The 13,449-nt window shown below is 55.4% G+C and overlaps 1 protein-coding gene across 6 annotated transcripts in view; it reads right to left on the bottom strand.

The window, feature by feature from the left end:
* Positions 1-13,237, bottom strand: part of PIP5K1C (phosphatidylinositol-4-phosphate 5-kinase type 1 gamma) — a 52,374-nt gene extending 39,137 nt beyond the window's left edge. For all 6 annotated transcript variants that reach the window (XM_045830909.1, XM_045830911.1, XM_045830913.1 and 3 more), the window contains exon 1: positions 13,020-13,237. In XM_045830909.1, coding sequence (XP_045686865.1) covers positions 13,020-13,113 — 94 coding nt within the window. In that variant the 5' untranslated portion in view covers positions 13,114-13,237. The remainder of the gene's footprint in view (positions 1-13,019) is intronic.
* Between the last annotated feature and the right edge of the window lie 212 nt (positions 13,238-13,449).

Below are 13,449 nucleotides of genomic sequence, written 5' to 3'. Positions count from 1 at the left end.
CTCCTCATCTGTGTCCACAGGGCAAGGCCTGGACCACCTGGTGCTGATGGACCCCTACGCAGCCGCTGCCTGTGCTCCTTCCAGGCCCACCACCTCCGCGCTTCCCGCTGGGCCCGGCACTCGGCAGGCGCTCTGTGAAGAGCCGACGAGCAAACTAAGTGGAGGGCTAGCATGCACACAAGGGAACATTACATGGGTGTTTTAGAGGCTGTGGCAGCCCTAAGCTACGCTGACAGAGACCAAGAGCCAGGCCAGACTTATATATTAAAAGGTAAAATGCAGAACAGAGTTGAAAGATGCACACTTCCGCATTTCAAACTTACGACAAAGCTACAGTCACTAAGATGGCACGGTGCTGGCACAAAGACAGGCACACGGATTGGCAAAACGGCCCAGAATAGGTCAACTTAGAGTCCAGAACTAACCCCGCACATTTACAGTCAACTGATTGCAGCAAGGTGCCAAAACAACACAGAGAGGAAGAAAATCTTCTCCACAAGTGGTGTGGGGATGCCCGGATCTCCACACACAGGGAACGAAGCTGGGCCCCACCTCACGCCACACACAACATTAACCCAAAGCACATCACATGGAAACTAGACTTTCTATGGTAAGCATGCTATAGTAATACCACCATTAAATAATAACATTGTGCACCTGAAATGTATATGTTACTAACTAATGCAATTTAAAGAAACACATAAAATAGCCCTGGCTGGTGCAGCTCAGTGGATTGAGCGCAAGCTGAGAACCAAAAGGTCACTGGTTTGATTCCTAGTCAGGGCACATGCCTGGGTTGCAGGCCGGGTCCACAGTAGTGGTGTGTAAGAGGCAACCATACATTGATGTTTCTCTCCCTCTTTCTCCTTCCCTTCCTCTCTCTTTAAAAATAAATAAACAAAATCGTTTTAAAAACACAGAATAAATCTAAATGAATTTAAGAGCTGAAACCGGAAGACTCTCAGAAGAAAACAGAGGTACATCTTTATGACCTCAGAGCCAGCAGTGGTTTCTTAGATGTGACAACGAAAGCACAGAAAACATAAAAAAATGAGATAACGGGGACCCCATCAAACTGGAAACACCTGTGCATCAAAGAACACCGCCAAGGAAATAAGCAGACAGCCCACGCAAGGGGAGAGGATATTTGCAAATCACATCTCTGGTAAGGGACTTGTATCTAGGATGTATGAAGAATGCTTACAATTCAATAGCAAAAAAAAAAATAACCCCAATTGAAAAGCAACCAAAGATTCTGAAGAGACATTTCTCCAAAGAGGATTCACAGATGGCCAAGAAGCCCATGAAAAGATGTTCAGCATCATTACCATCAGGGAAATGCAAATCACAACCACAAAGAGACTACTTCACACCTGCCAGGACGGCTAGAATAAAAGAGATGGACAAACATCACCTGGCTGATGTGGCTCAGTGGACTGAGTGCGGGCTGCAAAACAAAGGGTCGCTGGTTCGATTCCCATTCAGGGCACATGCTGGGCTGAGGGCCAGGTCCCCAGTTCGGGCCATGTGAGGGGCAACCACACATTAATGTTTCTCTCCCTCTCTTTCTCCTTCTCTTCCCCTCTCCCTAAAAATAAATAAATAAAATCTTAAAAACAAAAAAGATGGACAAACGAGTATAGTAAGGATGTGGAAAAATCAAAGCCCTCGTGCACAGCTGGTGGGAATGTACAATGGTGTGGCCACCATAGAAAACAGTCTGGTGGGCCCTGACTGGTGTGGCTCAGTGGACTGAGCACCAGCCTGCACACTGAAAGGTTGCCAGTTCGATTCCCAGTCAGGGCACAGGCCTGGATTGTAGGCCAGGTCCTCAGGAGCGGGTGTGTGAGAGGCAACTGATTGATGCTTCTCTCACACAATGATGTTTCCCTGCGTTTCTCTCTCCCTTCCTTCTCATCTCTCTAAAAGTAAATAAATAAAATCTTTAAAAAAGAAAGAAAGAAAACAGTCTGATAATTTCTCAAAATTTAAACACAGAGTTTCCATGTGAACCAGCATTCTGCTCCAAGGCATCCACCCAGCAGAAATAGAAACACACAACCACACAGAAAAGCCATATAAGCAGGTACACAAGCAGCCGAAGGCTGGAAACACCCATGTGTCCATCAACTGGTAAGTAGATAAACACAGTGTACACACACACACACACACACACACACACACACACACTGGAATATTATGCAGCCCTGAAAAAAGAATGAAGACCCGACACTCACTACAACATCGATGAACCTTGAAAACATGACTCACAGTGAGAGAAGCCAGACACAAAAGTCACACAGTGATTCCATTTACATGACGTGTGAACAGGCAAATCCACAGAGACAGAGCTGTTTAGTGGTTGTCGGGGGCTGGGGAGGGGGATGGGAAGTGACTAATGTGACTGCTGATGGGCATGGCTTTTGGGGGTGCTGAATGAAATAAGCCAGTCATAAAAGTCCAAATAGTGTGCATTCCATTCACAGAGGAACCCCAGAGGAGTCAGATTCACAGAGACAGGAAGTGGACGGTGGGAGGGAACTTGGGGAGCGATGCTAACTGGGACAGGCTTCCGGCAGAGTGGGTGAGAGTGCCTCAGAACTGACTGTGGTGATGGATGCACAGTGCTGTGGAAGCAGTAAGAACCAATGAGTTATACACTTGAGGTAGACCGTATGGCATTTGATTCGTATCTCAATAAAGCTATTACCCCAAGAAAGTGTTTAGAAGAGAAGTCAAAGTGCAGAGTGAAGTGTATTTCACTGAGACCATGGGAGGAGGTATGTGACCAGGGCACTGGTGCGTGGCCAAGTGCCTCACCAGGGGACAGAGAGCTGGCAACAGACGTGCCTGGGGGTAGGGCCGGGCCTGCATTTTGTCCTGAACACGTGACATCTTTCCACAGGAAGGGAAAGAAAAATCACAAGCAAGTGCTGAATTCTAAGTGGGAGGGCAGCCCCCCCACACATGCAAGGGCCCTGTGGTGACAGAACAGGACACTTTCCGGGAAACAGCAAAGGGTGTGGTGTGGCAGGAGGGAGGGTGAGGCTAAGCGGCTGAGAACCGATGGAGTAAGGGGCCATTCTCCCCGAGGGGCAGAGCCCTGACAGCAGCCCACCTGCCCTTCCTCCTCCACACGGGGATCTGCCCCGACTCCTCCTGCCTGCTCTGCTCCGCACCCTCCCCTGATCTCCCTGCACAGAACGAGAGCTTCCAGAGTGGTAAACAGGAAGCCTTGCAGAGGACGTGCAGTGGGGGAAGGACTGCAGGCTTTTAAGCTGCTAGCTGGACAATTTTCCAAAGTCCCAGTGTTCAAGAAAAACAGAAAGAAGGTTCCAGAACATTCACCACTCACGCTACAAACACGGCTGAATACCTGTCTGTGCCCAGCACAGCCCTGCTGTCAAAGTCCAGGGCCCAAGGCTGGTGGACAACCACCACCACGCACAGTTCTATGAGACCAGGGGAAAGGCTAGGCAGGGCAAGCTTGTTGGGGGACTCGGGTACGCTTCCTGGAGGAGAGAGCAGAGGTCCGCAGGTGTGCAAGGTGGAGAGCAGATGAAGTGGGCAGGGTGGGTCATTCTCAGTGGGTCCTCAGGTGGAAGGGTTTGGGCAGTGGGGAGCAGGTCCGCAGAGGACTTGTCAGACCAGGAGGGAAGCCTGCCCAGTCACGGGTCCTCAGGCGGCCCCACTGCCCCCAGGTCTCCAAGTGCTGTGTGACCCTGGACTGAATCCTAGGGAGGGAACAAACCGTTCCAGCTCAGAACGACTCCGCTCCGGCCCGACTGCTCAGACGGTGACTCCCACACCCATGTTCCATTCCCTACTCGGCCCTGCACTAAGCCAGGAGAATGCCTTTGCTTGTAAGTGACACAGATGATGCTCATTATTCACCAATTCCACAGCTGCAACTCACCTTCTGGCTAAAATTTACTTGTGAGCCCACATCAACCCCCACGGGCTTCCCCCTGCACTCACAGACACAGGCAGGCAGTGAAAACTCCGTGTCGCCCCCACATGTGCTCAGCTGGGGTTTGGCCGGGCAATGCTCTGCCTTCTTGTCTCGGCTCTTGCAGTGGAAATATGTGTCCTTTTCACGGTCTAGGCAGTACCACTTCTTTTGCATTTTTGTGCTTTCTCTTGGTGATTTTGCTGTTAAAATGTCTCTCTAGCACAGAACCGAAGCGCTGTCCAGGATTCCTAAGCCGTGTCTTACAGAGCAGACACATGTCACAGGGGCTTGGCTCAGGCGTGAGCGACAGGGCTGGGAGCACAGTGTTAATGAAGCAACAATGCACGCTAAATACGGTGTCTTTAAACAGAAACACACACAACACAAGGCTACTTATTGATCAGCTGAGAACTGTGTGACCAGAGCCGTGCAGGAATCTAAGCCCTGCATTTCCTCAGGGGCAGCGGTTCAGTGCCTGTGGCAACATCACAGAACAGAGCTGCGAGTGACGCCAGCCGCACTCACACAGGGATGGGGCATCACGTCCGACTCTCCATGGCCAGCAGGGCAGCGCACACACGGACAGTGCAATGAGGCGGCCAGGAGCAGCTGGGGCACCTCAGTGAAGGGTGTGTAGGTGCTCACCTTCACATTCTTGTAACTTTCCCTGCAGGCTTGAACGTTTTCGAAATAAAATATGTAAAAAAGAGTAATACAGGCAAAGACAGGCAGGTACGGGCACGAAAGAAACGCCTGGAATGATGGGCACTGTCTCTGCAGAGACAGAGCGGGAGGGACAGAAACACCCATGTCCCACTGCACGTGGGTCCGGCTGCTGCTTTTTCACAGCAAGCTTGTGACTGCGTGTAGTTTAAGACATGCCCACTGCATGAGACAGGGAGACGTATGGGGCAGAAGAGGAAGTCCGGGAACAGACCAGCTGCGTGCAGGAGCCTGGTGCAGGGCGTCTCAAAGCGTCTCAAAGCGGTGAGGAGAGCAGACTCTCCGGAACGCCGGGCTCAGACAACGCGGGGCCACCTGGAAAAGCCGAATCAACTAGACCCTCATATGCCTTATGCCAGAATACATTCCAAATATAGTGTACTTTAAATGTTAAAAAAAGTGATATTACAGAGGTACTAGAAGAATTTAATTATAACCTCAGAAGAGGGAAGAATTTTCCGTCTATAAGACCAAACTGGGAAACCATAAGAGGAGAGACTGATGAATGTGACCATGGAAAAACGAAACTACCTGCCTGGCATTAATAGGCATCGTAAGGAAGGTGGAGAAAAGCAACCTGCACTTGTGCTGTAGATTAAAAGAAAAAAACTCCCATAATATATAAAGAGTGCCTACCAGTCAATGAGATGGGTAACTCAGTTGAATATGAGAAAGATCCAATTATACGGCTCCCAGAAGATGAACTGAGGGGGCTCAGAAGTGTGTGGTTAGAGGCGCAAACGGGGCGAGAGGTGAAGAGGGGCCTGTAAGTGCAGACCCGAGACGGCCGGGCACAGGCCCCCCAGAACTCGCCCGAGCAAGGATGACAAGAAGACAGCCTCTGCGGCGGCCCTGACTCCCTGGGGTGATGCTCCAACTCCCAGCTCTGACGAAGGACAGACACTGCCGGGGTGTGCTGTCCCATCCCTGTGTGACCCGGGGGCAAGTGACTCCACCTCAGGCTTGTCTTTGTTCCTTTTGCTGGAATTCATCTTTAATAAAACAAAGTTGACACAGAAAAAGGAAAAACTGTAGGAAGAGCTTTCACTCCTATCCAGGAGACAATCCAAATCGCAACTACACCAAGATGTCGCTTTGCGCCCACAGGCCTGGTGAAGGTCGGAGAAGAGGACCGGCAGGCACAGGCGCCACCCACTGCCGGGGGACTCGGGCCGCTCCATCAGCCTCCTGGTTAGTCCCATTTTTTACTTCCCGTATTTGATGATGCTCTGGCATCTCGGGGCCCGTGAACCTGGGGGGCTGTCCCGCCCTGGCACTGGCCAACTCGGAGATCACAATTAGCTCCCAGTGAGTGCACCTCCAATGTACAAACCAAGCAACCCCCCCACACGCCCACCTCCTTATCTAAGTCACACACACAAGCCCCCACCCCCTGCCCCAGTGACCCGAGGGCCAAGTACTGGCACCCCCGTCAGGTAAAGCAACTGGCCAATTGTGAGCTTGCTCAGTGTACCTCCCCTGCCTTGTCCACTGTGTCCTAACAACCCTCCCACCAAAAGGCCCATGCCTTCCCCTCCCCCCTCTGCCTCCTGGCGCTCCCTCATGTGCCCTGCATGCCCGTCCCCCAAGTGTGAGCGACACACCCTTCCCCAGAGGTAGTCATCTCCTGATCTGCGGGCCTCCCCACACCTGACTAAGGCGAATCCCAGGTGCATCTGAACACAGGTGGCACCTTCCAAATGGCACACACATGGAGGGAGCCTTCATGCCGGCAGTTCTGCCTCTGGGAATTCAGCCAACAGAGACGAACCTGCAGGTGACACTCTGCAGTATGATGAGAGCATGAGACTGACCACCACAAATGTCATCATCTGTCCAGCACCCTCAGAATGTATTATCCAAGCCCAGCTCCCCTGAGCCTGACCGGGGGCCCTATCAGTAACACCACTGAAACCGCAGCCACGGCCTAGGGTTTGCACGTGCACCTCTGCCACTTCAGGGTGACAGCAGGCCCATCACCTGCGTCTCTGGGTGATTACAACGAGCTCACTTCCCTGCTGACCTGCCAGGGACACTGGGCATTAAGTGAGAAACGAGCCTCAGAGACAGTCTACTGAGTTGCAGGGATGTCTGTCACACAGTGGGTCCTAAGCCACCCTGAGAGAGGCCCAGGGCCCCTGACAGAGATGTGGCCCGGTCACACCACCAAATGGGCTCGCACCAAGCCAGAGGCCAAGGGGCCCTGGGGGCAGACTCCAGGCTGACCGAGCTGCCCCGCACGGCCACCCAGACGCCCTAACACATGGAAGCGTACAGTGCTGCCCCGGGATGCCCAGCCTAAGTCATGTGCCTTTGCTCCCCACTTCCTGAGCATTCGCCATAGGCTGGGCCCCATCCTGAGCATTCCCTGGTCACTGACGCATCTGATCCTCGAGTGAACCAGAAAGAAAGACGTGTCTGTGATCCTGCTTTGCAAATGAGGAAACTGAGGCACAGAACAGCTCAGCAACTTCCTCCCGTGGCTGAGGGGACCCATTTCTTGGCTCTCCTTCTGTGTCTCTGCTCTCCTCCAACTACTCCTGCCCCCTCAGCCCCCGCACCGGCTCACACACTGTGCCATCTCCAAAACACTGCACACGCTTCCAGCTAAGACAGCTCCCGGTAGGGGGCACATAAGGACACGTGTGAGAAACAGCACCCACAGAACAGGACGAAGCCCAAACCCCTAAACCTTCAACAGCGACCCCATTCCCCCCATCAAGGATAAAGACCGCTACACATATACGTGATGCATGGGCAAGAGAAAGGGGACAATTGTGACAAAATGTTAGGGTTCCTTTCTTCAATCAAAGACAGATCAGTTCTGAGAACATTTCCTTTCCACTGGTTTGGGCACCTGGGGCCACCCAAGTGGCCCCACTCCCTCCGGTGCAGGCTGGTGGGCAGGAGGCGGCACAGAGCCACGCAGGGCTCCCCGGCTAATCCCTGTGGCCACTAATCCCCTGCACAGGGCAGCCCCGCGGCTCGGGCTGTGAGTCCAGCTGGCAGCGAGGGAAAATCCCCAGCGGGGTCTCAACCTGCCTTGTCACATGCGGTGACATGCGACTCGGTCACAGTGGCAGGATTTAGGAACATAAGGCCTGGGGGCCCAGGATCCCCCTGGAGCCGGGCCCTCCCCCTCTGTGAATACTCAGCTCATGCAGGTGTCATTTAAAGTGTGCCACCAGAACCTGCGGGCCTCACCTATTTCTGTCCCCCTAAATCCTCTGGACCCCACTGCCCTCATCTTCAGAGGAAACACCAAGGTGGAAAGTGGGGACTTCACATGCTCAGGGGAACGCCATCCCAGGTCAAGGCAGTGCCCTCCCAGGCCAAGGCCCAGGCCACCCTGCCCAGTCCACAAGGCCCCATGGGGCAGCACCCCCTCACCACTCCTCCCGCATCAGTGCAAGCTCAGCCCCCCAACCTGCTCTTTCCTGGGCCCTCCCCGCTGCCACCAATTCCAGGGCGCACAGACCAAAACCCTCCTGGGTTCCTCCTCTCCCTCACCTCCCTCCACCCCCATGCCCCACCCCTGGTCCAGACCCACCCCACCCCACCCCATTCCCGCAGCCCCTCTCCCACCAAGCAGCCAGAGCACACTCTGCAAACCTGACTTGTGTCCCCTGCCCCGCTCCAACCCACCAGCACCACCGGCTGAACTCAGAACAAAACTGGGGCAGAGCCAGGCCTCCAGGGCCCGGCGTCGCTGGCCCTGCCCGTCTCGCCTCTGCCCCACACTGACTTAGCTTCTGAGCTCAGAGAAATCACACCCATTCTGGCCTCAGAGCCTTTGCATGTCCCCTCTGCCTGAAAGCTCCACCCTCAGCTGCTGTCTCTCACTCCAGTCGCCCCGTCTCCTGCCCACCGACAGCAGGCCCCGGAATCTGCACGGCCACAGGCTTCACTCCCCTCTGCACACCCGCCCCTGCCCAGCACGGTGTTACTCAGGGGCCAGCAAACATTTTCCGTAAAGGACCAGAGAGTAAACATTTTCCACACCGTGGCTATAAGGTCTGTCCTGAGACTCAGCTCTGCCACTGCAGCGTGACAGCAGCATGGACACTGTGTGAGTGAATGGGCGTGGCCGTGTGCCAATAAAACTTCAGTGACACAAACCAGCGGTGGACAGGATTTGTCCCGGGGGCCACAGACCGCAGCCCCTGGTCTTATCTGTGTGCCCCACCCCAGCCCCACCAATCTGAGAGGCTAGAGGGCAGCGAGGGAATCCCCTGGTCAGGGATGTGACTGCCCTAGGCACCTAGAACCCCCCATGGCCCACGGCAGGCACTCGATGAATGTCCAGTACGCACTGGGGAAGGACCACGAGGCAGCTGCACGTGCTCACGTGCCCTGGGCCCCACGGCACACCCCAGCTTGTGCCAGGCTCCGCAAGCAGCAGTTTATGGCATGCAGCCCCTTTGCCTTGCGTGTGGACCCAGGGAGGGAAAGCCCCAGCACTCACGTGGACTTGGCTACACACCAGGAACCCTTCCAAGGGCTCTGCACCTCCATTCGCTCAGTCCAGCCCCACGAGGAAGGCACAATCATCAGGTCCACTTCACAGACAGAGACACTGAGGCAGAGTGTCCCGAGTTGGTAAAGACGGTCCAGCCCCCAAGGCCTTTCCACAGGACAGACCAGCGCTGCTAGTCCAAGTGCCTTAGGTCACATTCCTAGAAAGTGGCCAGGGCAAGACTCACACTGGGAGCTTCCTGTCCCCTAAGGCCACAACTCACTCTCAGTGAGGGGATGAGCAGTGTTGCAATCCCTGGCTACCATTTGCCCACAGCTAGAGGCGGTGTTGCCCACTCCACCCCAGGCATGCTGGCCCTCACTGTTCTTCAAGCACACCAGGCCTTTGCTTGGACCGTGCTGTCGTCCTACCCCTCTCCCAGGCCTCCCTCAAACATCCTCATGCAGGAGGAGGTATTTCAGCAAAAACTTGAAAGAGCTAAGGAAGCAAATGACACAGATATGAAGGACAAGTGTTCCAGGCGGCAGGCACAGCTCATGCAAAGGCCCTGGGGCAGGACTCGGGTGTGCTGGAGAAACGGTGAGCCCTGTGTGGCTGGAGCAGAGGAGCGAGGGGGAGAGAGAGAGGAGGTGAGGGCGGGAAGGGGATGGCAGCATGTCATGGAGGACCATCTGAACCGCGGGCAGCTTGAGCATTTACCCGGAGGAAGCTGGGAGTCCTGGAGGTTGTGGGCAGAGAAGGGATGGGATCTGACTCACTTTTTAATGGGAGCCTTCTGAAGTGAGCTGCCGGGAGCATGTGAAGCGACCGGGACCAGGCCAGCAATGGATGATGGGGCCGGGCCAGATGGAGGCAGAGGAGGGGGAGGAGTGGGTAGATGCTGGGTCCATTTTGAAGGCAGAGCAGACAGAACCGGCTACCAGATTAGAGGTAGGAGGGTTTGGGAGGCCCGGGAAGAAGCTGACTGTTCTGAGATACCATGGGAACAGAAGGATGGGGGGAAATGGCTCTCAAACAGCAGACCACAGCTCAGCCCCAAAGCCCACAGCTGGCCCCATGAACGTGTCCAAGCCCCCAGGAACGAGGCGCCCACATAACCCCCAAAAGCCAATGAAGAATACCATCAGGCCTTCTCCGGACCAGGTCTCGGGAGCCTAGGTGTTTAAAGTAACCAGATTCTAAACACCAATGAGATATTCGTTTCACCTCCCATCAGATTGGCCAAAACGACCAAGCTGATAACACCTGGAGCTGGCAATGCCGTGAGAAGACAGACAGTCTCTTTCGGCCCCTGCCGCACCTGCCTGGGAGCCGTTGGGTGTCTGAGAGTCATTTTTCAATCTGCTGGCCCCTGACCCAGCCACTCCAAGGTGGGACTCCAACTTTCAGGGACTGAAGCACCCACATTCAAAGACGAGTCATTTACCACCTGTAACAGCAGAAGGCAACTCCAGAAACAGCCTGAATGTCCCTCAGCAGGAGGCTGGTGAATCAGCTGCGGCTGGTGCCTAGGGCAGCTGTCGCTGAAGTTCATCAAGCACTCTCACCCCATGTCACAGATGGGGACACTGAGGGCTCAGAGAGGCCCAGGCATTTGCTCCTCAGGAGAACACAGGCAGTGCGACTCTGGGGTTCCCACCCTCTGAACCACAATGCAGTATTCTCTCTCTCTGAAAAATTAGTTGATATCAGCATAGGGGAAAAAAATCCAGACTATTATCGATTAAAAGCAAGGAAGTTACAAAATAACAGGTATAGTGCAGTGGTTCTCCCCCAGGGTGACTATCTCCAGGGGACACTGAGCCATATCTGAGACGCTATATTTGTCACAACTGGGAGAAGAAACTCCTGGCATCGAGTGGGTCGGGACCAGGGATGCTGCTCAACACCCTCCAGCCCCCAGTGCAGCTCCTTAAAACAAAAACTGTTCTGGCCGAAAAACTCAATAGCGCTGAAAGGAGAGAGCCGGGTGCAGCGTGAGCCATCCCGGCGAAGGACGTGCAGACCCATTCATGTGTTTATGCATTCGTACCGCAGTTGGGAGAGCGCGGACAGCATTACCCAACCATCACAGAACTTATGTCAAGACAAGTGGGTTTGGAGGGGGAGAGGCAGCTCTTTAAGGAGAGTAAAATAAGTAACTTGCTGGGGAAGGCAGATTTCTGTGGGTTTCAGTGACAGGCAGGGAGGGCCAGTTAATATCTTCCAGGCCCCATGCTCAGACCCGGCGAGAGCCAAGGGCTGGGACTCTGTCTGTCCCCAAGCGGCTCACCCGGCCCTTGATAAGACAAATGGTTTGCTCTGCAGCCTTCCAGTGGCCACTTAGTCTGCGGCTAGTTTGTCTCTAACCAGCCAGGCCAGAGGGCCGATGATGGAGGTTACCGGCTGAGAAAGAACCTGGCTGGGCCCTCAACCACGCGTGGAGCTAGTCTGGCAAAGGCACCAGCTGAAAGAAGGCGAGGCGACTGGATGGTCGGAAGGAAACAGGTCATCTACCAGACGGTTCCAAATGGCAGTGGGAAAGGAAGCAGTGGGAGTCTTCCGAAGCACAGGATCATATCCTCCCTCTCTCTCTCCCCACTTCTCCCAACTCCCAGGCAGCAGAGCATCTCCCTGACTGCCAAGAAAGCTTCTGGAGACCTGGGGGAGAAGGGGGATGGATGCCCATGTGGGTGTCTACAGGACTCCACCCACGAGGGCTGCTTGGGAGGAGCACAGGGTTCTTTAGATCAGCAAACTTCCTATTTGGAGAGCTTGTGACCTCAACTGTTGAGGAACCGCAGTGGCTCTGTACTCCACCCCAGGGAGAGGCACGCCTGGAGCTGGTGGGTCTAGGTGAGGCTGGCTTGCCACCATGCCTGCTCTGCTGGAGGGCAAGAAAGGCAGGCCAAGACGAGGGGCACCAAGAAGCAATGGACCTACATGGCTCCAGCAGACCCCTGTGTGCAGGGAGAAGGATCAGAAGGGCCTACTCTTCCCAGGTCTGCTTAAAAAGCCCCGACATGGAAGGTGCCTTGAGATGTCACGCCCTTAGCCCCCTCCTGAGAGAGGAAGGCAAACTAAAGCTCAGATAGGGAAGAAAAGGATGGTGCCCCAGAAACTGGGTCTAGTGACTTCCACAAAGAGAGATGAGATAGGAGGCTGACCCAGATGGCCACAAAGACCCTCCCTCCTCCACCCCACTTGCCCCTGGCCTTCCCAGCCAATAAGATGTGCCCATAGGGGTGACAGTTTGTGAAGGGAAAGGGGTGAGGCCAAGAAGCTGATACCAGCAAGGTGTGTGGCCCAGAGAATGTGTCCAAGCAAGAGGGCACATTTGAAACAGTGTCACCCCCTGTCATGCCCCACCTTGGAGACACGGCCCCCTCAATGGAACAGGGGTACTTCACCATTCCACACTCTCAGAGCAACCCAGCCACACTAAGGCTGAGGGACGTCGTCCCCGAACGCCCTCAGCAGGAGGCGGAACACTCACCCACCACGAGTCCTAAGTGGGGGGGAGGGGTCTTCCCCGCACGCTTTCAAAGCAGGATGCTCCACCCACAGCCTCTCAGAATGGGGCCCTGCACCCACTCCCACCCCCAGCCCGGCGCCCCCCCACCAAGGGATCCCCAAAATAGGCGGTGCCACTCCAAGACCCCAGGTGGAGCGTTCCAGCCTCCTTCCCGCCCCGGGCGGCGAGTCCCCCAACCCGGGCGTAGGGTGTTCCATCCCCCCGCGAGCACCCCTGAGTGGAACGTTCCGGTGTCCCTGCAGCGGGTCTCGACTACCCCCCGGCACTTGGACGGGACCACTGGGCCCCAGCGGGGGGGGGGCCGGCGGGTCCATTCCGAGAGAACGAAGGGACGCGAGGTCCGGAACCGTTACCTGACGCCGTGCTGCTCTCCGCAGCCCAGGTCACCTCCGAGGTCACGGTCCCCTCCTCAGCGCTCTCCGCCTCGTCAGGCACTTCCAGCTCCATAGCCGCGCGCGCGGACCGATTAGCGAGCGGGCGGCCGGAGGTTACGACCCAAGCAGCGGCCGCCGCCGCTGAACAACAACCGCCGCCGGCTGCAGGGCGGAGGGAAGGAGCCGAGCCCAGGGACCAGGGGGAGGGCCGGGGACGCGGCCAGTCGCTGCGCCACGGCGCACCGCGCCTGCAGCCTATTGGAGCTCGGGGGCGGGGCCTAAGTGCGCCCGCGGGAGTGCCTCGAGCGCCCTCACGCGCCTATGGTGTGGAAGGGCAGCGCCATTCCAGTCAACATTGAATAGTACTAATATTATACATGAAATAGAAATACTTACAACTAATACATTA

The sequence above is a fragment of the Phyllostomus hastatus genome, unplaced genomic scaffold (genome assembly GCF_019186645.2).
Source record: "Phyllostomus hastatus isolate PE091 unplaced genomic scaffold, TTU_PhHast_1.1 phas_contig_159, whole genome shotgun sequence".
Classification (NCBI taxonomy): Eukaryota; Metazoa; Chordata; class Mammalia; order Chiroptera; family Phyllostomidae; genus Phyllostomus; species Phyllostomus hastatus.
Note: the sequence above shows the minus strand (reverse complement) of the source record. Positions and strands in the feature narration are given on the sequence as shown.